The 24,764-nt window shown below is 47.1% G+C and overlaps 1 protein-coding gene across 2 annotated transcripts in view; it reads right to left on the bottom strand.

Moving 5' to 3' along the window:
• Positions 1 to 24,764, bottom strand: part of PPP1R1A (protein phosphatase 1 regulatory inhibitor subunit 1A) — a 70,176-nt gene that overhangs the window by 20,114 nt on the left and 25,298 nt on the right. For both annotated transcript variants that reach the window (XM_083599816.1, XM_083599817.1), the window contains exon 2: positions 4,799 to 4,859. In XM_083599816.1, coding sequence (XP_083455942.1) covers positions 4,799 to 4,859 — 61 coding nt within the window. The remainder of the gene's footprint in view (positions 1 to 4,798; positions 4,860 to 24,764) is intronic.

The raw sequence follows: 24,764 nt of genomic DNA on the forward strand, positions 1-24,764 counted from the left end.
GTGTATAAGGCTAGGTTGTTTTCCTAAAAAATAATGTCCAAAATTTGGGGATGTCTTATTTGGGGATTTTCTTAAATCGGAGTCCCTCAAAATAGGGGGCGTCTTATACATGGGGGCGTCTTATACACTGAAAAATACTGTATATACTGTATATAAATCTACCCTGAGCTCCTTGGGGAGGAAAGACAGGATATAAATCCAAATAAACGCACACACGCAGCAATTCATCTAGTCCTCCAGAAAGCCAAAATAATCTCATAAGCACTAAGAACATAAGAATTGTGTCTAGTCACGGCTGCCCACAGGCAGAAATCCAGTAGGCGAGGAGATGCGTCTCCCCTCATCACAGAGAGGAGCGAATTGGAGCCCGCTCTGTCAGTCCTCGCACAGCGTGGCGTTTTGGCTGGCAGGCCGGATTGACGAGCCTGGTGGGCCGAATCTGGCCTGCGGGCCTTATTTTGAGGACCCCTGTTCTGAAGCCTTGAAGCCCCAAAGCCACTTGGATTTAGCGGTATTGTGCCTCATGAACTTTCATGGTTGAGGGTTTTATAGATCGGTTATGCCATATTATCATTTTTGCCAAGAACTGCCTTACAGGACCTTTGGGGGGGGGTATCTAAAAAGAGACTGGGCCCTTCTTGGCTTGCTCTCTTTCCTGTCTGCCTGCCAAGAATGCTGAGCTGCTATTGTCCCAAGGCACCGTCCTGAAGTTATTTCCTTGGATGCCTCCTTATTATGTCAGCCACCCTAACCCTTGGCCACCTCCCTTGGCATTCCTTCTGTACCCTTTTCCAATTCCTTGCAGCCTACATCTTAACCTGAAGCACTTCCTCAGAGCTCCCTCTCTCGTCGGCCCCTTCTCACCTCAATTCTTCATTGCCTTTGTCCAGAAGATCCACTATCCTCAGGTTCCTCTTTCTCAGACAAGTGCTCCTGTCCCTAGAGCAGGAGTGGGGAACCTGTGGTTTCCAGATGTTGCTGGATTGTGACTCTCATAGACCTTTGAACATTGATCTAGGGCTGATGGGAGCCCAGCAACATCTGGAGGTCCACAGGTATCCGCTCCTTCTGTATGCGAGGGGTTTTAAGCTCAGCCAAGCTGACACCTTTCACTTCCCTCATGGAACCTGAACTACAGACATTCTTTCTCCCTGAGCAATTGCTATGTTTATGGACTTGCCATGCCATGATGTCAGCTCAGCCAGCTGGCATCAGAGGCTGCACCAGCACCTAAGCAATACAGTGCAATGTTTTTTGGTTTGGACATCTTGGAAATAACCATGCTGCCATGCATCCTTATTCTGTGATGGATATCTTTCATAGACTGCTCAAACAGAGCTCCCTCTAGGCCAAAGCATATTTCCCTCCAGTAAAAAGTATAGCAAGGCTGTTCCTGGAACAGTGCTGCCCATTTCCCACTCTGGGGCACCAAAATCTTGAGGATTTTAGGAATATGCTATGTCCTTAGGAGTCCTGGAGGGACTCGGTCATATCTGATCATCTAAGAGAGGTTGCTTTTACCAAGTCTGCCATGCTCAGCAGAATGTCGCTGACATTTGTCAGCTTGCTAGAGGGAGCCAGTGTCCTTAATGGGACAGCAACACTTTCCTTTACAGAATGGATTGGTCCAAGAGGTCTTCTAAGGGTGAGCATGAGCATCTTGGCAGCTCCATCCATGGAGGGGTCTCCAGTTGCGGAGTCAAACGTAGTCATCTATTAGGGTGTGTTGTTTTAGAGGTAAAACTGAATTTTTATAAATTTATTCAGTGAATGGTCTTAAAAATATGTTTTTGGATGTGAGTAATTAAAATTTGCTATTATTTTTATGATTGGACAACAGTTAACTTCATAAGTATGTTTGATGAAGAAACACATAAACTGCTTTCAGACAACCAAAGAAATTTAATTCTACCTTCTGAAAATGTCAGATAATGCTAATTAATTAATTAATAATATAACTGCAAGTACTTGGCAATCATTGTTAATGATTTCTATGCAATTTTACACACATTTTACTTATCAAGAAAGAATAATTAATTTAAGCAAAATATATTTTGAATTCCCCAACTTTTTAGCACCCCTCATTCTTGGAATTTGAAAGTCTAAAAATTCAACACGCCTTAGTAATCCATGCTTACCCCACGAAGGTGACAATAGGCCCCCACATTGGGGCGGGGGGGGGGGCAGGTGTTGCATTCAAATAAGTACAAAATTCCCCTGGATCAGTCCTGTCATTGTGATCCAGTGACCGGTGTGAGAAGGTCCACTCCCAATTCTGACCCCAATATAATCCTGGTGGATCAGAGGCAGCTGCCTTACACCAAATCAGACTTCGAGCCTGGTGACTGGCAGCGATTCTCCAGGGCTTCAGACAGGCTCCCTTTCCCAGCCCTGCCTGGAGATGCCAGGAGTAGAACCACAGACTTCCTGCACGTAAAAGAGGTGCTCTGCCACTGAGCTCCATTGAGGTGTCATCTACACAGGCTGCCCTTACAGATTCATAGACGTTGGAAGGGACCCTGAGGATCATCTGGTACAACCTGAATATGCAGCTGTCCCGTCCAGGGATTAAAGCTGCTACCTTGGCATTATCAGCATCACGCTCTAACCAGCTGAGCCAGCCTTAAGATGAGTCCCATTAAAATCCCAGTGTTGTCCAGCTTTGAACTCCAGATTCCTCCTAGCTCCTAATCTAAGAAAATAACGCCCCCTTTGGCACCAGAGGCTTCTCCAGTCACCCTCCCTTCCCCCACCAACAAAAAGAGTCATGGCTTGCTGACTATTGCTTGCTCTCAGCGTTATTTGCCAAATCAACAATCCACCATGACAACTTCCTAAATATTCAGACAGACAAGGAAGCAGAGAGAAACACAGGTCAGACAGGCGGTCAATTATCCAGCATGCAAGAAAAGCCAGAGAATGCAACCAGGGACTGAGACTGTCAAGTCTTGTGCAGGCCGGCTGCAGCTGTGGGAGACTGACAGGAAAGGGGAAGGAAGGAGAGGCCTGCACAGACAACAAGGGAGGTCTTTTTCCAGAGATGTTGCTCCCTGCTAAGAAAGAAGATGCTTTCCTGTTTGTCCAGTTCAGCTGAATTTTCCCGCTCTTGTCTTTGGGACAGCAACCCACAAGGGATATCCAGAGACCCACTGTGGTGTAGTGGTTAGAGGACTGGACTAGGACCTTGTCCAGGTCCAGGGTTCAAATCCCCACTCAGCCATAAAAGTCACTTTCTGGAGGTTCTCTCCTAAATTTATCAAAAGCATCTTGGGGCTCCAATGTGCAAGAATGATGGGGGAGGGCAAACATTCTGGACCTGGAGAGGGGGGCATGTAGAAATCTAAGAAAAAACTGTTGAGAGCATCACAAAATGCCCATTTCACAGAAAGAAAAGTTGGTGATGCTCAGAACCCACATCTCTCCCCCCACAAAGAACCAGTCAAAAAATACTGAACACACATTGCAAAATAAAAACCAAAAATGCACAAAAAAGCAGGCAATACCTCCACAAAACATGTCACCCTCCCACAAGAAAAACAGGTAAAAAACTCAACTGAAAGAAATCAAGAGGGGCAAGACACCCCCCAGGGAGGGTGTTTCATAGCACTGTGGTAGAAAGAAGCTGCATGTATCCCTCGGGAGGGAGCTCAACAGGTGCAGAGCCAACACTGAGAAGACCCTGTCTTTAGTCACTGCCAGTTTAATAGATCTTGATGAAAGGAAACATGAGCAAGACCTCTGAGACCAATTTTAAAGTCCAGGTAGCTGCATATGGGTACAGGAAGTCCTTCAAAGAGCCTGGTCCTATACTATTGAGGGCAGGGTGAGGTAACAGATTTCAGCTGAAGGCCCTATGCAGCTCTAGGGCTGTAGGTTGTCCACCTTCCTGCACTAGGTCCATCTTACTCAGCTACAAGTGATTGCCAAAAAAGAAAAAGACCTCTCAAAAAACCAGCAGGGAGACACAGGCCAACAACAAACACCTTGCAACATTTTATTTATTTATGAAATCTGCATACCACCCTCCATCTGTAGATCTCAGGGTGACTTGTAACATAAAAATACAATACCCCCAATACATAATAAAAAATAAGAACCAATAATAATAACCCCCCTACAACACATTTAAAAGGGCATTGGGTGTCAGTCAGCCAAAGGCCTGGTTGAAGAGGAATGTTTTCACCTGGCGCCTAAAGGTGTGTACTGAAGGTGCCAGGTGAACTTCCCTGGGGAGAGCATTCCACAGCCACTGCAGAGAAGGCCCATTCTTGTGCTGCCACCCTCCGGACCTGCCTTGGAGGAGGCACACGAAGAAGGGCCTCAGGTGATGACTGCAGGGTCTGGGCTGGTTTATATGGGGAGAGGCAGTCCTTCAGGTATTGCAGTCATCAGCAGGTTAAGGCTTTATAGGTCAAGACCAACACTTTGAAACAGACCCAGAAACTAATTGGCAGCCAGTGCAGTCGGGCCAGGATTGGTATAATATGCTTAAACCGTCTAGCCCCATGGAGCAACATAGCCGCTGAATTCTGCACCAACTGAAGTTTCCAAACCATCTTCAGAGGCAGCCCTACATATAACATGCCCTTCAGGGGAACAATTGGCCAGGAAAACAGTTCTCATTGCCATGACAGAGCAAGGTATATGTTAGGGATCCATAAGGGCATCTTCTGGGCCAATAAAATGGCTCAACAGTGCAACAGACCCTGTCACAAAGGTCTCCTTGTTTATTTCTGAAGCTGCTCCCACAAACTAGTGACACACCCCAAAATATGGATGAGTATGTTTTGGCTCTCACCAGGAGATGATTGGTCACTGCTTAAGACCAAGGTAGCTGGAGTTGGGCGACGTCTTCGGATCTATAAGAAAAAAAGAGTGGGAGAGGGGTGGGGGCGTTAGGCACTCAGAACCACTTTTGTCCAAACACTTAAATATAGCAGAAATGGGTAGAGAGACAGGCAATAAATGGACAGCAAGTACAAAGCCACAGGATGCGGCTTTTCTTTATTTTGTTCTGTTCATACTATGCCTTTTCACCAAGGTACTCAATGATGGCTTTCACAGTTCTCCTCCGTATATTCCTGAGACAACCCTGTGAGGGAGGTTGGGCTGAGAGATGGCGTTAAGTCAAAGATGACCCAGTGAGCTAAGCCCATGGCTGAAGGGGGGCTTGAGACCAGGGGACCACCAGGCTGGCTCTGTCTCCAACTACCAGTTGGAAGCTGGTGTCAAATAATCGAGGCAGCACCACCATTACCAGCGAGGGCCAAATACCCTTCCCAATATAAGGAAATACAACCCCTGAGGAAACATAATTCTCTTTTCAAAGGGTATCTACTTAGATCTAAATAGCTGTGAATTGCTCTGATAAATTCCCTTTGAGCAGCAGATGAAACTGTTTATTTACACTAAGGCATTTTAAATCAGCGCCTGTGTTTTTAATGTTGCCACAGTGTGAGATTAAAATATTTTTTAGTCTAATATTGTAACCATCTGGCCTGATTTATCTGCTGCTGGTTCTGGGTTGTTTTTAAACTCAGAGATCTTGGTTTCTTGTTTGGGTGCACTTTATTCATCATCTATCTGCAAACCACCTTGAACTAATGCAACATGTGCATACGAGCAGACTGACAATGGTCCTGCTCAGCAGCCTGCCGTCCCTCCTCTCTGCACCTCGAAAACTGGTGCAGTAGAAGCCTTTTTATGGTGTGCCCCAGGTTCAGTGCCCAGACTGACAGCTCTCTTTGCAAAGAGACATCCCAAAGAAGACCTGTGTAGGATGGACCTCAGTAGGAGACAAGGGTGGCATTCATAAACAGACAGCTCCTGGAGCATAGCATGATCCTTCTGGACATCTATGGCCCTCCAGATGTTGCTGAAATACATCTCCCTTCAACCCTGACAACTGGCCATGCTGGTAGGGGCTGGCAGAATTTGTGAGTCCAACAACATTATGAGGGCAACAGATTCTGCATCCCTGGTTTGTGCTCTTTCATGATATTGCCAGTGCCAACCTTACTGCAAGCGTAGGGGGAGGGTGGGCAAAAGGAGCATAAGACAGTTCCCTTTCCTCCAACTGGTAAATTAAGTGACTTTCCATATTCCAATGGGAGGTGTGTCTGATGTCCAAGTGAGAAGCAGTGCCTCCCACATTTTAAAATCAATCTTCTGAGGACACCTTGAACCCACCCAAACCCTAGAGCAGAGGAAGTCAAGATGGTGCCACCCAGATACCACAGACAACAACTTCACTTATCCCTGACCACTGATCATACTAGTGGGGGCTTATGGGAATTGTAGCACATGTTATAGAGGGCACTGGGTTGGCATTTCCTGCCTTAGAGCTACAACGGGTTAGGAGGCCTCTAGCTGACGCATGTTTCATAGACAGATCCCCATCTCCCAGGTTCCTTGGAGAGACAAATCAGCCATTAAGCCAATTTGTAGGATAGAGGAAGTCAGCATAAATACAGCCTGAGAAACATGTGGGGTATCTTCCAACTGGCACTCAAAGACTGAGCTGCATAACGCCATACGCAAAAGCGACTTCTTCACCTGGTCTTTGAAAGCGGGGCACAGTCCAGAGTCAAACAAAGATCAAACTGGTGGCAGCTGAAAGATCAGATCCACCTTTCCTTCCCCTCCACACCTATAGTAACATTGCAGAAAGTTTAATGTGTTCCCTGCTGTCTGCAGAAGGCACCCATGTGGTGCACGAAAGGCAACTGCTGGGGAAAATGGCAGCCAACTCACTGGTCACTGACCGAATAACTGCAGCTTTCTCATTGCATGCAATGAGCTTCTGAGGTTGCTGGGAGGTGCAAATTACAGTCCATGCTGCAGGCATGTGCATTTTGGTGGTACACAGCCTCTCTAAATTCAGTCTCAGCCATTTGATGCTGCCAAATCCATCTTAACGGCAGCTATCCTACCTTTTCCAGGATATTTTCCCATCACTTTCCTTAGTGTAGAAAGCCCAATCTTCGGGGAAAGTAGGTTCCTTGCACAAGGCCTCTGAATCAACTATAATTGTACAAGCTTGAACCTAAGTTATAGGATTGCAGCCATGTAGTGTGTGTTGTGCACTTTAAAGCCTTTCTCCATAACTGTATGACAGCTCAGTATCACCATCATTAATGCTAGCTTGCATCACAAACAGCAAGAGAAGAAGGAAGCTTGAGCAAGGGGATTTTCCTGACCCCTCCAGCCCCTCATAAAGCCTCTGCAGAAGACCAGGGAGCCGTTCTGAGCAGTGAGGTGTAGGGACCATGAGGATGTGGGGGGTGGAAGAGGAAGAATGTAACACACACACCACCAAAACAGGCAGAGGCACCTTGCTTTAGATTTGCTTCACTTCTGCTACTTAAGATCTGGGTCAGTTTTTTCAAGGAAAACAGTCACTACTTTCTGCAAGAGAAGAAGGATGAATTACAGGCAAAATATGCACTAACAATCAAGGACTCCTGAAGACAGATCATCATCCTTTGCTCTTCGTCTCTGCCAGTACTCCACACATTGACACACACATTGACACACACACACACAGGACACACACTCACTAGTGTTCTTTGAAGTGCGCACATGCTCTCGGAGCATGCTTGAGTGAGAATGACACCCTCCTCCAATTTGTCACTTTCCATGTCCACACGCAGACGACTAAGAGGACAGATGTGAGACTGCATAATCAGAAGGCTCTATTTCCCTCCCTTAGGGCTGTCAACTTATTTATTGATAAGCCAATTAAGTTGAAATAAAATTTACATACCACCAAAAACAAGAGCAACAACCCACACCATTGCCTATTTAAGGCCTAACTGAGATGCCGTAGGAAGTGTAAGGTAATTTATACAGCAAATGCCGTTCCTCATGATTAGGAAAGATGGCAGCCAGATGGGTGGGGTATAAATAATAAAATTATTATTACTGTTATTATAGCTCCAGAGATTTAGGAAGGATGCCCCATCTGAGTCCAGAGATTTAGAATTCAGGGCAAACACTCTGGGGCAAGAGCAGGAGTAGGAAACTGCCAGGCTGAAAGCCAGATGTGACCCATGGCATCACTCCTTCTTCTTTTAAATCAAGATTCTATACCTCCTGGTTATGAAAATATGCTCAAAAGTGTGTGGGCCATATCAGCTAACATCCCAGGGGAGCAGCTGAACTAAATTTCAATGGCTGAACAACTCCTGGAGGATGCAGACCATTAGGATCCCTTCCGGTCAGGATTCAGGCCTTATCATGGGACTGAAAAAGCCTTGGTTGCACTGGTCAATGATCTCCGGTGGGCTAGGGATAGAGGGGAAAGCTGTTTCCTGGTTCTGCTGCATCTCTCAGTGGCCTTTGACACCATTTACCATGGGTAGGCAAACTAAGGCCCGGGGGCCGGATCCAGCCCAATCGCCTTCTAAATCCGGCCCACGGACCGTCTGGGAATCAGCATGTTTTTACATGAGTAGAATGTGTGCTTTTATTTAAAATGCATCTCTGGGTTATTTGTGGGGCATAGAAATTCATTCATTCTTTTCCCTTCAAAATATAGTCTGGCCCCCCACAAGGTCTGAGGGACAGTGAACCGGCCCCCTGCTGAAAAGTTTGCTTACCCCTGCCATTGACCATGACCTCCTTCTGGATTGTCTAGAGGAGCCAGGGCAATGCTAAGCAGTGGTTCTGCTCCTTCCTCCTGGGCCGTGTTCAGAAAGTGGTGGTGGGGGATGAGTGTTCAGACCCCTGGGCTCTCACTTGTGGGGTGCCTCAGGGTTCCGTCCTCTCCCCCATGCTTTTCAACATCTTTATGAAGCTGCTGGGAGAGATCATCAAGGGGGTTGGGCTGGGTGTTCATCAGTATGTGGATGACCTCTCTTTTAATTCAGAACCAGTGAAAGCAGTGATTGTCCTGTGTGAGTGTCTGGAAGTGGTTGGAGGATGGATGGTGGCTAACAGATTGAGGTTGAATCCCGACAAGACAGAAGTACTGTTTTGGGGGGGGGGAAACCCTGTAGAACTTTAAAAGGAGCCTTCAGACCATCTTGTGTGGCAGGATTGCTTCTCAAGCTATCCAGCGTGCTAGACTGGCAATTTCCGCCCCTCATGTTCCACATCTGGTCCCTAAGTATCCCACCCAACCTGGACTTTGGTGGAGTCATTGGGAACCAGCAGCTGCTGACTCACAGACTAGAACCAGTCCACAAATCACCACTTACAGCAGCACCGTTGTATAGTACAGTAAGTAATGTATTTGTATACAAAATGTAATGTATTTTTTTAAAAGAAAATAATGGAAACATAAATGGGGCAAAGCAGAACATATGTGAAAAGAACATGGGCGGGAAATTGTCTGGGATTATGCATGATTTGTGGGGTGGGGGCAGATGCACTCTGGAGTGAATGTCAGAAGGCAAAGTGGGGTCCAAGAGAGGTCTGTGTGCCCCCACCAGGCAAGCTGCAACCTTTACGCCTGAACATATTTGTTTTCTTTTTTAAAAGCACACACATAAAAGGACCACACAGATCTAGCCAATTCTTTGTAGCAGGATGCAGCACACAGGCATAACCCAGGCGCCCAGGGAGCTGAGTCTTTCCAGCCCTCTCCTTAGCTGGCACCGGGCCACGCTCCGCACAATCTCGGAGAGAGTTAAGTACGCCAAAGGGCTTAACGGCTATGCTGCGCTTTGTGTGCCTGTGCGCTTGTGGAGAGCTGCGTGCAGTTTAAGTGCTGCTAAGCATTAAATGATTAATTAATTATACTCTCTATTTCTCTTTCGCTCTCTAAAGTGCTTTGGAGATGAAGTGTGCTATGTTAGAGCTATTAATAAGGCTCCTGCATTCACAGAAGCTGGGAAAGCGGGGTCAGGCACACAGACAATCCAGTCCCGAGATTGTAAATAAATGCAGGCCTCCCCAGAATGTCTAGACTTATGGCAAGCAATAAGCCCATGTATCTTGTTAGGTGTCAGTATTTTACCTTTAAAAAATAGATTTTTAATTTTTATTTTTTTAAGTTTGAGTGTGGAGCTGCGTTGCATTGATGGGAGAGGGCACTGCAGATGAGCAAACCTTACCTCCCCCACCTGCACTGGTCAGTGGAAGGTTATTTTATAGAATTGTAGAGTTGGAAGGGACCATGAGGATCATCTAGACCAACCCCTGCAATGCAGGAATATGCAGCTGTCCCACACAGGGATCGAAACTGCAACCTTGGCATCACCATCATCAGGCTCTGCCCAACTGAGCTATCCAGGCACATTTGATTGGTTTTGATCAAATATGGTTTTTGTCAGCCCTGTCCCTTTGGTTCAAAGCAGATCAGGCCTTTGGAGGTCCCACTTAAACCAGGTAGCAAATGCCTGAAGTGTAAGTAATCTGAAAGTGGGGGGCTGCAGGGATGAATTCACTACCTCCACCCCTGTTGTTGTTGTTCTGGGTCACCCTCCAGGAGTTCAAGGGTAACTATATGAAGCAAGGGGTCTGCTGCTCCTCATGTGGTTTAGAGGATCCTGATTTTCCAGGGTTCTGAAATGTGTGCAGAGTTCCATGCTGGGGAGGGCAATCAGAATAGCACTGGGGGGAATCTGATCCCCACTCCCTTCATCATGTGCCTCCTTAACTCAGGTAGTGGATGCCTGAAGAGAGCCAGTAGCCTGGCTAATGCACTGGCTCCTGGGGGGGGGGGGCTCATAGAGAAGCAGAAGTGGGGCCAGGTCTCTAGCTCCACCCCATGAGTCTCCCAAGAGTTTTGTATGTCAAGCACCAAGGTCTTAAAAAAGGCACCCTTCCTGGTTTCATGGAGCCCAGATGTGGGAGCAGCTGCCTGCCCAAACCCTTCTCTCTTCAGACCTCCATGCTCAACATGGTAACGGCAGGGCCGGGCAGCAACGGGGACACAATGTCACAGCCTGGCATACATTATAGCCCCAACCCTGCTTCTACACAGAAGAGCCAGTGTGGTGCTATGGTTAGATTGTGGGATTAGGACCTGGGAGACCAGGGTTTGAGTCACCACTTGGCCATGAAAGCTCACTGGGTGATCTTGGGCCAGTCACTGTCTGTCAGCCAAACCTACCTCGCAGGATTCTTATGAGGATAAAATGTGTGTGTGTGTGGGGGGAGAATATTGCACACCCCTTTGAGGCTCTTGGGAGAAGCCTCCATGCAGGATGCTCTCTCAGCATCAATGCCTCACCTAGAACAGTTGCCCAGGGGTGGCTGACCCACAGCTCAGTGCTGGTGTGCCAAGGTTTTAATTCTTATTGCACATACAGAAATTACCTCCAGTCAATAACTCTTTCCATCCATTCCATTCATGGGATGATGAGTCATGTGGAGGGTGGGAGGGAACAGGGCCATGCCCACTGGCATTCTGGGACCTGTAGTTTCTTAAGGGCGCCAAGAGTGGATAGGAGACTCCTGTTTCCATGGTTTAACCATTAATCGCTCTTCCCCGGGAACTTTGTAGCTCTATGAAGGGAATTGGGGTCTCCTAACAACTCTTGGCACCCTTAAAGAAACTACACTTCCCAGAATGCTTTGGGGGAAGCCATGGGTGTTTGAAATGGTACTGCTTCAAGGGCTCAGTGCAGATGGGGCCTAACTTCCCCTGAATCAGAGCCAACATGAGAATAACTCCTCAAAGCAGCACAGCAAGTGCTGGAAGCCAAAGTTCACTTTCAGGTCCCTCGGGGCAGCACTCCCTTGAACCCCACACAAAACAGTCATGTGCACCAGAACCCTGGGATTATTTTGTTGTGAAACTGTAAAATGGTAATTTCACAATGCAAGGTCACAGGCACCCGGCGTGTGACATCATTCAACACTGTGTACACATTACTAATGATATGGTTGGGATCGGCCCAAAAGTGTAAACATAATGGAGAAAAACCAATATTTATGAATAATTGAGTAACCTCTGAGTTGCAGAATCCAGCAAAGGGCACATGAACAGATAGCGGTGGGTTGTTACCTACAAAACCAAGCTAAGGTGCTAGCCAGGACCTCCAGCCAAGCAGCAGACCAATTGCTCCAAACAGAAACAAAGCCATAAATAGGCTATATCAGTGGTTTTCAACCAGTCTGCTGTGCCTGGGGTGCCTTGAATGATAGTCACGGGCGTCACGGGCAATGCTGGCCTCTGTCCCTCTTTCCTTCCGTCTCTTCCCTGATGCCCTCTTACATCTTTGCCTCCCAAAAGCTTGCACAGCTGTTTTTTGCAGCAGCCCTGGCTATAAGCTCCGCAGGCTAATGGTGCCTGTGGGAGGCACTTCTCTTTGGGGCAAGACCAGGGGCGGCTGCCCAGAAGACTCCAAAGGAGAGGGGAGAGGAGAGGAGGCTGAGGGAACACTCCACAAGGGAGGGTGTTTGAGAAAGGGTGAGAATCTGCCAGCTTTGCAGGCAAAGGGTGACATAACTGGGCTCCTGAGCCCCACAGGGGTGCCACAGAAAGAATGTAGATTGTCAAGGGAGCCATGGACTCAAAAAGGTTGAGAACCTCTGGGCTATATACAGTGGTACCGCTGGTTATGTACTTAATTAACCACCAAAAAAACAACAACATCATCAAAACTAATCGGACTGTTATGATGAGAGTGCATGTCGGAGTTCGTCTTCAGTTTTCCGTTTCTGTGATCCGTCCCTTGGAGCTCTCCTGGCCCCAAGCTGTCACTTGGCTCTGCTCAATGACCCACCCTGGCATCGTGATGTTCACTTCTGTTGTTGGATATATTTGTTTTTATGTCTGTGTGTTTTTATGTTTGTACATATTTTATGGGCTAATAGCCGTAAATAAATAAATAAATAAATAAATAAATAAATAAATAAATATGTACTTAATTTGTTCCGGAGGTCCGTTCTTAACCTGAAGCACCACTTTAGCTAATGAGGCCTTCCGCTGCCGCCGCACAATTTCTGTTCTCATCCTGCAGCAAAGTTCTTAACCCGAGGTACTATTTCTGGGTTAGCGGAGTCTGTAACCTGAAGCTATGTAACCTGAAGCGTATGTAACCCGAGGTACCACTGTATATACGCAAACATGAAGGTATCTACTCAAAACTAAAGTTGTCCTGAAAGAAGCCAATATACTGCATTAGACATCCCAAGTTCAGACCTATTAACATGGGATTTAAAAACAGGCAACAATAGAGACAATTGTGTTTCCTGTGGATTGTCGTTTGCTCCATTTCAGCAGTAAATAACGGGTTTCCCCAGGGAAAGTGCCAGGGCAGAAAAAATTCTGCTCAGACATGGAGCTTTAAAACATGAACCTGTGCCTGGAAAGTGTGGCACAAAAGGAAGTCTGAATGAACCCTCAAATAAAAGACACCTTCAAAACAGAGAACCATCCTCTGCAAAATAGGGCACATGACGTCCCTAGCTATTGCCTAGCCTTCTCTATGCCATGATAATTGCCTATGTATCAGCAATTAAGGTGATTATATGCGGTGGAGGGGAAAGCTTCCGATCTTATTATTTCCACACCACCGGTTGTAATCTGACACAGTAGGTGCAGCCTAGAAGCAGTGTTATCTGGTGATGATGAGCCTATTTTCCCCGACTGGGTATCACTAAGGGTAAAGTCCTGCCCCATCCGCTGGATTCATGTTCCTTGTGGGGCATGCCAAATGCTACTGTGTTCTATATTCCACACAAACATCCCTCCACTGCTTTGGGACTTGCACCCTCCCCAGTGCAGGAGATCTTGCCAGTTCAGGAGACGGGGGGACATGTGTGCATTGTGTTTGGTCATGTGAGTTCCAGGAGGCACCAATGAGATGCTAATGATGTTTCCAGGAGGGACTTACCATGCAGCATTCTGACAACTGCAACATTGGGAGGTCCCAGGTGCCTCTCTCCCCGGCCTCACCTCCTTACTAAAACTAGTTGCTATGGAAACCCACATTTGGAATTCCAAATAGAGGATTCAACTCTTACCTGCTCCCCACCCAAAAGGGAAGATAGTTGTTATTTGTTTTCCAGCAGAAAATATACAGAGAGCAGGGAATCATGAGACATTATTTAGATATTATGACCACTGAGCTTTACCTTTTTCTTGCTGACTGGATCCCTAAGCCCCAACAGTAACTAGGTCCACTAAGCAGGAGCCATGAACCACCTCTGTGATCCCAGGCTCCTCTCCATCTCCTGGCTCTCTTGAAATGAACTGCAGTTTCTGCCCAGTGACTTCTCTCTCTCTCTCTCTCTCTCTCTTGCACACAGGAACCAGAAAGACTATAGTCACTGCACGAGCAAGCAGACAGCAACTTCCAGGTACCCTAAAGTGAGGACATGGCAACCACATTCTCCTGCATCCCTTCCAGGTCGCATCAGTCCATGCAGGATGCTCTCTCAGCATCAATGCCTCACCTAGAACAGTTGCCCAGGGGTGGCTGACCCACAGCTCAGTGCTGGTGTGCCAAGGTTTTAATTCTTATTGCACATACAGAAATTACCTCCAGTCAATAACTCTTTCCATCCATTCCCTTCATGGGATGATGAGTCATGTAGAGGGTGGGAGGGAACAGGGCCATGCCCACTGGCATTCTGGGACCTGTAGTTTCTTAAGGGCGCCAAGAGTGGATAGGAGACTCCTGTTCCCTTCACAGAGCTACAATTCTCAGAGTGGTTTAACCATTAATCTCTCCTCCCCGGGAACTTTGTAGCTCTATGAAGGGAATAGGGGTCTCCTAACAACTCTTGGCACCCTTAAAGAAACTACACTTCCCAGAATGCTTTGGGGGAAGCCACGGCTGTTTGAAATGGTACTGCTTTAAGTGCTCAGTGCAGATGGGGCCTAACTTCCCCTAAATCAGAGCCAACATGAGAATAACTCCTCAAAGCAGCACCGCAAGTGCTGGAAGCCAAAGTTCACTTTCAGGTCCTTCAGGGCAGCACTCCCTTGAACCTGGGCCAGCTGGATCATTTTCTGACAAGAAAATACATTTTGGAACAAGGAGGACAGGAAGGATGTCAGAGGAGGCGGGGCGGAAAGAAGCTTTGCAGCAACAAAATAGGCATCAAGGCTTCATGCAAGGCTAACTCCTGTCAACAGCCAGCCATGTTACACCTCGCTTGACGCCTTGATGAGCGATCAAAGGCAACGGGAAAGCAGGAACAAAATAGGGAACAGACAGGCGCTGAGAAGCAGGCAAGGGTGCTTTGTGAGTGCCCTGTGCTTCTCCAATTCCTCCCAAGTGTGGGAACGTTTATATAATTTAGCATAGTTTAAATGATCCCCTGTTTGAGTTTATGCAGCGACAAGCGGGTTGCTAACTCGTTTGAGTCCTATCAAAAATTATACCTTCCTGGTTGATAATCCCTTTCTGTCCCTCTTAAAGAAAACACACATGAATCTGAATCATATTAACATAAACTACTTTACTATCAGATTCATTCAGGTTTACAGAGTTGTTCCTGAAGGCAGGCTTAGGTTATAAACTATATACTAGATAGTAGTAAGTCATGAGAAGACTGCATCTGAGCAGTTGCCAGTTAACACTCCTTGCAGCAACCGACCAACTGACAGAACTGCCTGTCACACAGAGGGAGTTAGTCCTCTCGGAATGTTGGACTTGACTGACAGCTTTATATCCCACCCCAAGCAGTGGAGCATTCTTGGGGGTCCTCATCCTGGAGACTGGATGTAGCGGCATTGCTGGACTTTGGGAAGCAGCTGTCCCAACCAGTTTGAAGTTCATATCATGATATTGGTTTCATCATTTTTGACCTGGCAATATATTGCGAATCATGATGTGTGTGTGTGTGTGTGTGTGTGTGTGTGTGTGTGTGATGCAAAAACCACAATGTAGGAAAATCTGTGAGGCCAGCTAATGCCTCTACATATCTTCATCCTTATTTCAGACATGGTGATATATCTGTATATCATTATGTTTAGCTGGTGATATATCACAATGTTGAAAACCAGGTATCACCCAGCCCTACTCCTGAGTGTCTACTGACCCTCCGCATGTCCTTTTTATTGTGCATTCATGTTGGTATTGGGGCAGTTATACAACATCCCATTTTCAATACTGTTTGGTGCCTGAAAACGTTTTGGGGGAGGCACACTGCTTTGTTTCCAATCTGCATATGTCCTGTCTAAATCCTGTAACTTGTCATATGGCAAATGCCTGCTCTTGTTATTTTGGTCCCACTTTTGTTGTGCTATGGGGCAAAAGTAACTGCTAGGCAGCAATCAACTTACAAAGCAGGAAAAGTTCGGATGGTCCACTACAAATGAGTGCCGGATTTAGGGCAGTGTGGGTGGTTCCCCTGCAGAGAGCGCTGAGCCAAGCTGGTGCATAATAATATTGAGAAGATCCATTAAAAAGGTAACTGTACCAAAAGGATTTATTGTGAAATAAGAAAGAGGTGCATGTGCCAAATTTTGTCCTTGCTCAGGGCACCATATTACCAAAGTCCGGCCCTGCTATATATCCACCGCCAGTACTCTATTGCTGCATCAGTGCAAAACACCTCATCAATTCAGTACATGATGCATAAAACACTTGCATCAAAACACCATGTCCTGAGAGGCCCATGGGACTCACCAGAAAAGAACCATGCCATGAGACTAAATCCAGTGGGAAAAGCCAAACTCTGTGGGAAGATGGTAAGAAAATCACAGAATGATAGAACTGTAGAGCTGGTAGGGACTGTGCCAGGATTGCAGGAATTTTTCACCCAAACGGGGCTCAAACCCGCAACCCTGAGATTAAGAGTCTCATGCTCTATCAACTGAGCTATCCCACATACATATAATACAGGGAGGAGCACACAAGATGAAGATTACATTGAATAAAGATTTGACTTTTTGGAAACATCCACTTCAAAACTCCAGGTACAGCGAGACACAGAAGCTGGAGACAGGGTCTCCTTGTCCTACACAGTACAGGATGTTCCTGATCCTCTGCCTACTGTTCTCGGAAACAGCCGGCGGCGGCAGGCATGGTCTGTGCCACATATGCCGCACCTTTCAGCAAGCGGACAGGCCTGTCACTTCTTCCTAGGCTGAGCTGCTCCTCAGCCAAGGCCAGTTATCCCCCCGCCCCCATCCCCAAACAGAAAGGACTACCCGTAATTGCAGCCATGGGCCTGCGTTTTCAATACACGTTGTGTACCCTACTCTCCTTTCACATACTGGCTTGATGTCCAGGGGCACAAGGAGTTCCTCCAAGTCTCTTCCCATTCCAAGCAGAATGGCCACATATCCAGCTTTGCAGAGAACAGTTCTCTCTCTCTTTAAAGGGCTCTTGGAGGACAGCCTGCCCTAAGTCTGATTTAAGCATAAGGGAACATAAGAAAGGAGAGCAGCAGGAGCCTTGAAGATGCTCTTTGACAGAGTTGCAGCACCCGGACAGCACACTGAGCAGCAACACCAGTCACTGGTACCTTCCCCACTGTGGGAAGAGGGATTTCCATTACATTCATAGTAATCGCTTCTAAATTTGGATCTATACATATAAATTACCATACGCTAATTTCATGCACATGTTGGCGTCCCAAACTCAGAGCTAATTCAGATAGCAAAATGTGCTAGTAGCAGTTCCACACTATTCATGAGTCAGGAATCATTTCCACCATGAAGGGGAAGGGGTGTGGCTCCAGCCAGAGGGTAAATGGCATCACCCTACTGCCAAGGCAGAGTGAGGCAATCATTTCAGGGGGCAGAAGCTTGGAAGCAGTGACAGCCTCCCCCCCCCCAATTCCTCCTGAGCTATTCTCCACTGTTGGAGATCAGATCTGTGTGCCTCGCAGGCCTGTCACACAGTCCTAAACTAACCTGCCCCCCTGAGGTACACTGGAGTACACCATTCCCCTCAGCAGGAAGCTCTGAATGTCAGGGTCATGGGTTCAAGTCCCATGTTGGGCAAAAATCCCAGCATTGCAGGGGGTTGGACTAGATGACCCCCAGGGTCCCTCCCAACTCTACTATTCTATGATTCTGATTGCTGGCATTGCAGTAAAATCTGGTCAGTTTATGTAATTACCGTATGTTTTGCTATATAAGGCTCCTAAAAAGTAAGGGGAAATGTGTGTGCGTCTTATGAAGCGAATGCAGGCTGAGCAGCTATCCCAGAAACCAGAACAGCAAGAGGGATTGCTGCTTTCGCTGACAGCGATCCCTCTTGCTGTTCTGGTTTCTGAGATTCAGAATATTTTTTTTCTTGTTTTACTCCTCCAAAAACTAGGTGCGTCTTATAGAGCAAAAAATACGGTATATGCAATCTGGTAGCTGCAAAGTAAGTGTAGTTACTATAAATGGGTGGAATTCAAAGTAATACTAAGGTGATTGTTCCATCCGCACAAGCATTCATGCATACATCCTGTTCTGGGGGTTCTCCTGATCCTCCCAATCAGATTTTTGTGAGGTGGGGTGAGGGGGAAACCCCTTGTATCAATGGGACTCATTGCATTGGCTTCTGCTAGTGCAACAATGTAGGTGAATCGGGCCCATTGTTACTAGTTGGCAGTAGTGCTAATACAGTGGTACCTCGGGTTAAGAACTTAATTCGTTCTGGAGGTCCGTTCTTAACCTGAAACTGTTCTTAACCTGAGGTACCACTTTAGCTAATGGGGCCTCCCGCTGCCGCCGCACCACTGCCACGTGATTTCTGTTCTCATCCTGAAGCAAAGTTCTTAACCTGAGGTACTATTTCTGGGTTAGCGGAGTATGTAACCTGAAGTGTCTGTAATGAGGTACCACTGTACTGTAGAGCTATATAAGATGTACAAAACCAAGTGGTTTTTTGGTACTCTGCTATCTCAGAGTATGTGAATGTGTCTTCTTACACAGCACCTACAACAGAGCATCAGCCATGGAATAAATGGGTGGGTATGGGGGGGGCGGAGAGAGACCATCTTGTCCTCTGCCTTTGGGATGGGCCACAGCTCAGTGGCAGAGAATGTGCTTTGCATGCATATGGTCCCAGGTCCAAACTCTGACATCTCCAGGTAGGTATGGGAAAGACTCCCTGCCTGAAACCCCAGAGAGCTGCTGCCAGTCAGTGTAGGCAATTCTCAGCTAGAAGGAGCAATAGTCTGATTAAATATAAGGCAGCTTATTTTGTTTTTCAGGCAGCCAGAAGTCTTGGGTTGCCCCTGCATGGCATGCAAAAAAATCCATGTTCTATCCCTGGCACCTCTACTTAAAAACATCAAAAGTCTGCAAGCCGGGGGGGGGGGGGGAAGACCCCTCCCCTGGCAACTTGGGGAAATGACTGCCCAGTCAGGTTGAACTGTGCCAGGGTAGACAGGCCAACAAACTGACTTGGTGCTAAGATAGGTTCACAGGGCCCTGAAGAATCCCCTCCACACGTAGTGGCCTCTACGCATGAAAAAGAGCCATGCCTTGCCCTTGGGATTTCCTGCCACAGTCTTGTCCAGAGCAGAAATCAGGCCCAGACAACTTGCCCTGTTCCAAATGGTTGCCAGGAAAGAGGCTATGAATAACCCTCCAACCGCCCTCTCTCTCCACAAGGAGGGGCCCTGACACTCCCACCCCCACCCCTAGCCAGGGGAGCTTTGGCCCATCAGCTGAGATCGTTTTACTTATGGCTCCCTCAGTAATGCAAGGTCAAGCGAAGGGATGAGAGATTAGATTTCGTCCTGGCCTGAAGCAGAAGTCAGGGGAGGGGGAGTCTGCAGCCGAGGGGGGGTGACGCACACCACCAGCTTTCCTTGCTCAAGCAACCTTTTTTAAAATCCATATTGATGAAACACCTTTGTTTCCCTTAGAAAAGGAATAAGTTAAAGGGAATACCAGCCACAGTTTGTCCCATTTATTTTGGCCGTGGGGAAGAATCTCTGTCTGCCTGATTGCACAAGGAGCATTCTCTCTTGCTTCCATTCTGTCTTGCTTCAAACGGGAATTGATGCCCTGTGAGTAACAAGGCCTGGAAAAGCCTCAAAGTTCACACTTACAGAGCGTTCACACCTACATGGAGTGCCACATAAAAAGAGAATAAACCCCCATGTGTGACAGGTGTATTTTGCTCTTTCCTCCTTGTATCTTGCTCCCTCTCAGAGGAGGATGCAGGGAGTGTCATTTTATCCACCCAACAACCCTGTAAGGTAGACTATTAGGCAGAGAAGCAATGACTTTCCACCAGGGCTACCCAGTAAACTTCCTGGGTTAGCAGATATTCCAGACTGAAGCCTACCATGACCAAAGTCGGGCATTCCAGCCAGTCTGCCAGACAGACTTCGCAGGCCAAAGGCCACATACTACCTCAAATTCACCGCTTCCCAAATGGAGGCCAGCAGTTCGCATGTCCACTTTCCTCACTTGTGATTCCAAGCGACTGGTATTCTGGGGCATACCAACCGTGTTGCGGCATTTGCCAGTGTCCAGGGTGCATGTGCATGGAAGTGTACAGAGGGTGAAGAGAGCTCGCTGTGCCAGGTGCACACACACCAAGTGAGGGCGGCATGCAGAGCCCACTGCGCCAGCCCAGCCCTCGCCACTGGAGCCAAGCACCCTTGGTGGGCAAATGCCCCCTGACATTGGCTGGGTGGCCATTCAGCGAGGGAGCTGGGTGCACAGTGGCAGGCCAGGCTGCCCACCTTCCAGGGCCCAAAGACCCTCAGCGGCAGTCAGGATAGGACGGGGATCCCTGGGGGAGGGGCGCCTAGTTCATGCCCCCTCAAAATTGTGCACTTGGGCTACAGCTCTTCTGGCCCCTGGGACATACCGCCTCTGATAGTGGAGTTTATTATGCTATTCCTTCTTGTGGTGGTGCTCAGGACTTTGTAATATTACAAGAGCAGGAAGGGGTGGGCTCTTAAGATGGCATCGTTCACTTCAACATGTTGATAATCCAGCCTTGCTGCACTGGCTGGCTCTTTTTGCTCATCCTGCTTATGGTGGCCCTGGACATCTGCAAGTCCTGCTCTGAGCATCTCCCTGAGCTACCATTGGCCAAGAGAGAGAGAGAGAGGAACCCCTCCCTCCACATTGCCCTCCCTCTCCCAGACAAACACTTCTCTTTTTCGTAAAGTGCTCAGATGCGGCTAGTCTTTCCAAGCTCCAATTTTCAGAAGCCTATTTTTGGCAGACGGAGCCAACCTCTGCTACCCAAGCACAAAGAAGTAGAACTGATAGCTGCTGCTCTGTTGCTTTAACAGAACTATGTTATTATTATAGCCAGTCCCAAACACATTGAAATTCAGGACCAAAGTAACCCAGATTCCTTCTGGAGACAGCACAAGCTGCAGAAAATTAAAGACACTTGAATGAGTTTCCTAATTCAGTGCAAGGGATCCTTGACACATGGAACACCTGTGCACATTCAGGCAGTTACACGCTAAGTGTCTCTTTTTGAATGTTTGCACTCAATGCATAGGGTGTCAGACTAGGGGCACGCTTGACATCATTATCCACACACACAAGATATTTGTGGATAACACTCAATTAGGTATATAGTTTATATTATCCTTCCAAGGGCCAGGTTTTTGAAAGAAATAGACCTTTGCAACAAAGGGCCGTAAGAATTGCTACAGGAGCTGAAAATAAGCCAGGAACCAGAGGTTTGGGTCTGCTAGTGCACTAAGAGGTTTAGACGAAGAAGAACCTTGCACCTAGATAAAGATAAAGTGGAGCTTTTGGAGCCAAACACATGCTCCATATACACAACATATTTAAAGCACATTATATTCCCTGAAGCATCTTGGGAACTGTAGTTTATCCCTCACAAAGCTACAATTTCCAGCACCTTTAACAAACCTTTCAAAATGCATTGAAGTTTTCAAAACTGCACTCATCTGAACACCCCTTAAGATAATGTAAGTTATGCTCCCTCTGGAGGAATCCTGCTCAGAGGAGCACCCGGTGCAGGATACAAAAAACCCCTGTTTTGTTTCATTGTGTTAGGGTAAAAGTTGATGTCATGTTTCTTACATCCCACAAGGCTTTAGAGACTTTCCTATCTGTCAAACTGAATTCTGTGGAAAATAATTCATTCTCTCCCCCACTCCTCCCCTCACCAATCAAACAGGCCCCTTTTAAAATGCAGGCGTCCCTCCCCATTTCTGAATCAATTAACCTTACAGGGTCAGGGATCTGATGCAGAGACTTAAGAAGTGGCCTTTGACACCCACGCTCATCAGCATGGATAGGTCAGAGACAGAAGTAATTGGGAACATATGCACAAAAACATTTTCCACATATCTCAGAGGGAGGGAGAAGAAAGCATAGCCAGAGACTCTCAGGGCCTTCCTATACCACAAAAGCCCCTGCCATTTTGAAACCTTACAGTCTTTAAAGATGCCACAAGGACATCTTTGCTGTTTCTGCTGCAACTGTCCATTTCTGGTCCCAAGGTGGAACCCACAGGACATGACAGCATCATCTTTGCAGCACTAACGAGAGCTCCTAGTGAGCAGCTTCTCTTGAGTGACTCCAGTGCACCTCTTCTAGGCTCTCTCCTGCGCCCCCCCCCCAATTGTCAGAGTACTAGAGACTCTTTTAAGCAGGAGTGGGAAACCTCAAGCCAAAGGGCCAAATATGGTCCCTCCAGGAACCCTCCCCAGGCCATACCCCCCACTGACCATGCATCACACCCTGAGTGTTTTTGCCCTGGCTGGAATGTGTCCTTGAAGGACTCTTGGATGGATGGTAGAGAGGGGTGTGCGAGTGTGCATGGAAACTACCCTACTGACAAAGGTAAAATTATCATTTGTTGCCTTGCCCATCATCCAGGTTGGTGGGCCATCATTGGCTCCTGTGGGAGTGAGTTCCATAGTTTAACTCTGCCCCATGCGAAAAAGTGCTTCCTTCTGTCTGTCCTGAATCTTCCAACATTCAACTTCATCTGATGTCCCTGAATTCTAGTGTTATTAAAAGAGGGTGGGGAAAAGTTGCTCTTTGTCTTTGGAACACTGGCTAATTGTAGAACTGCCTTTTTAAAGGCCATATAATCAAAGGGTTTTTAGGGATGGGCACAAGTGAGAGAAATACATGCACTGTCCCAATAAAAGCCATCCAGAGATTTTCATGTATATGGACATGAGTGCTGAGTCAGACTGGTTGGCCTGTCCCATCTCACCCAGTACTGTCAACCCTGATTAGCAGACTCTCTTCCCAGGTTCCGAAATTGACATCCTTTAACTCGAAATGCCAGGGATTCAGTCTTGGAGTGGGAGCGGGTGGGGGATACGCAAAGCCTGTGCTCTTCCACAATGTCATCACCCTTCTCCTATGTCTGCAGAGTCTATAGGCAATTCAGTATAGAGCCTTCTGTGTTGAACAGACATTCCATTCCTAGATTATGTCCAGGAACATGTAAACTCTGTGCAAAGAAGGAGGAGGAGGAAGAGGAGGCAAACGTCTGCAGAATGAAAAAGTGACCTGTGTAAGTTATCCAGAGATATTGAATAAATATGTTGTGTATGGAATACAGGAAGCAGCTTTATACCAAGCCAGACCCTTGGTCTGTCTTGCTCAGTATTGTCTACACTGACTGGAAGAAGCTCCGCAGGTTTATAGACAGGGGTCTCACCCAGCTCTCCCTGGAGATGCCAGGGATTGAACCTGGGACCTTCTGCATGCAAAACAGATCCTCTACCACTGAGCTATGGCCCTTCCCCGTGTTTGCGTGTGTGTGTGTGTGTGTATGCACACAGGCACAGATCTGATGCTTGCATGAAATATGTTCATATCAACACAAAGGGAGAAGCAAAGAGCCTAATATTTGTCTTAATAATAATAATTTATTTATACCCCGCCCATCTGGTTGAGTTTCCCCAGCCACTCTGGGTGGCTCCCAACAAAATATTAAAAATAAAATAAAACACCAGACATTAAAAGCTTCCTTAAATAGGGCTGCCTCAGATGTCTTCTAAAAGTCAGATAGTTATTTATTTCCTCTAAAGCAGGGGTCCTCAAAATTTTTTAACAGGGGGCTGGTTCACTGTCCCTCAGACACTGTTGGGGGCCGGACTATAGTTTGAAAAAACTATGAATGGTCAGCGCTCAAACATATATATACTGCAACATTATTAAAAATCCACAGTAATAAATAGACTTTAGGTTTAGATGCCAGACCGACACCCTGGTTCTGCCCCATTCCACCCTTTTAAAATTTACTAAGAATTTAACTCAAAGAACTTCTCCCTAAATGAACTTAGGGAAGAAGTGTGAAGTTAACGCAGAGACTGGGAACTGTGCAACCCATTCCTTCTGGGTTGAATTTACTCCCAAAGGCACACAGCTAAGGACCTGATTCTAAAGCCCTGAGCCTCTTGCACTCCAGAAACAGGAGCTGTTTTCTCAGGAGTAAAGGTAAAGGGACCCCTGACCATTATGTTCAGTCATGAATGACTCTGGGGTTGCGGCACTCATCTCGCTTTACTGGCTGAGGGAGCCAGCGTACAACTTCCAGGTCATGTGGCCAGCATGACTTAGCTGCTTCTGGCGAACCAGAGCAGCGCCCGGAAACACCGTTTCTCAGGAGTAACCCTATTCAAAAGAGAAGGAGCAGCTGAAGAGGCTGGGGAGTTGTGGATTGCAACTTGGACCTGTTTGTACTACTGCAGGTCCCTAACCAAGGAGCCGCCCTTCATTATGGGGAAGCCTCTTTTTAAAAATCCCAGTATTGGCGATCTCTTGGGAAACAAGACAAGGCCTGGGTGATGCCACTGTTTCTGTCTCCTGGGTGGGAACTGCGGAGGAGAGAACAACAAAAAATAAACCCACCTTGGCTGGTCAGTTTCTTGAATGGGGAAATAAACAAAAAGATAAACAAAAAGACCTGGGCTTGACTTGCAGCACCCTCGCAGGA

The sequence above is a fragment of the Podarcis filfolensis genome (genome assembly GCF_964270895.1).
Source record: "Podarcis filfolensis genome assembly, chromosome: 2".
NCBI classification, from domain to species: Eukaryota; Metazoa; Chordata; class Lepidosauria; order Squamata; family Lacertidae; genus Podarcis; species Podarcis filfolensis.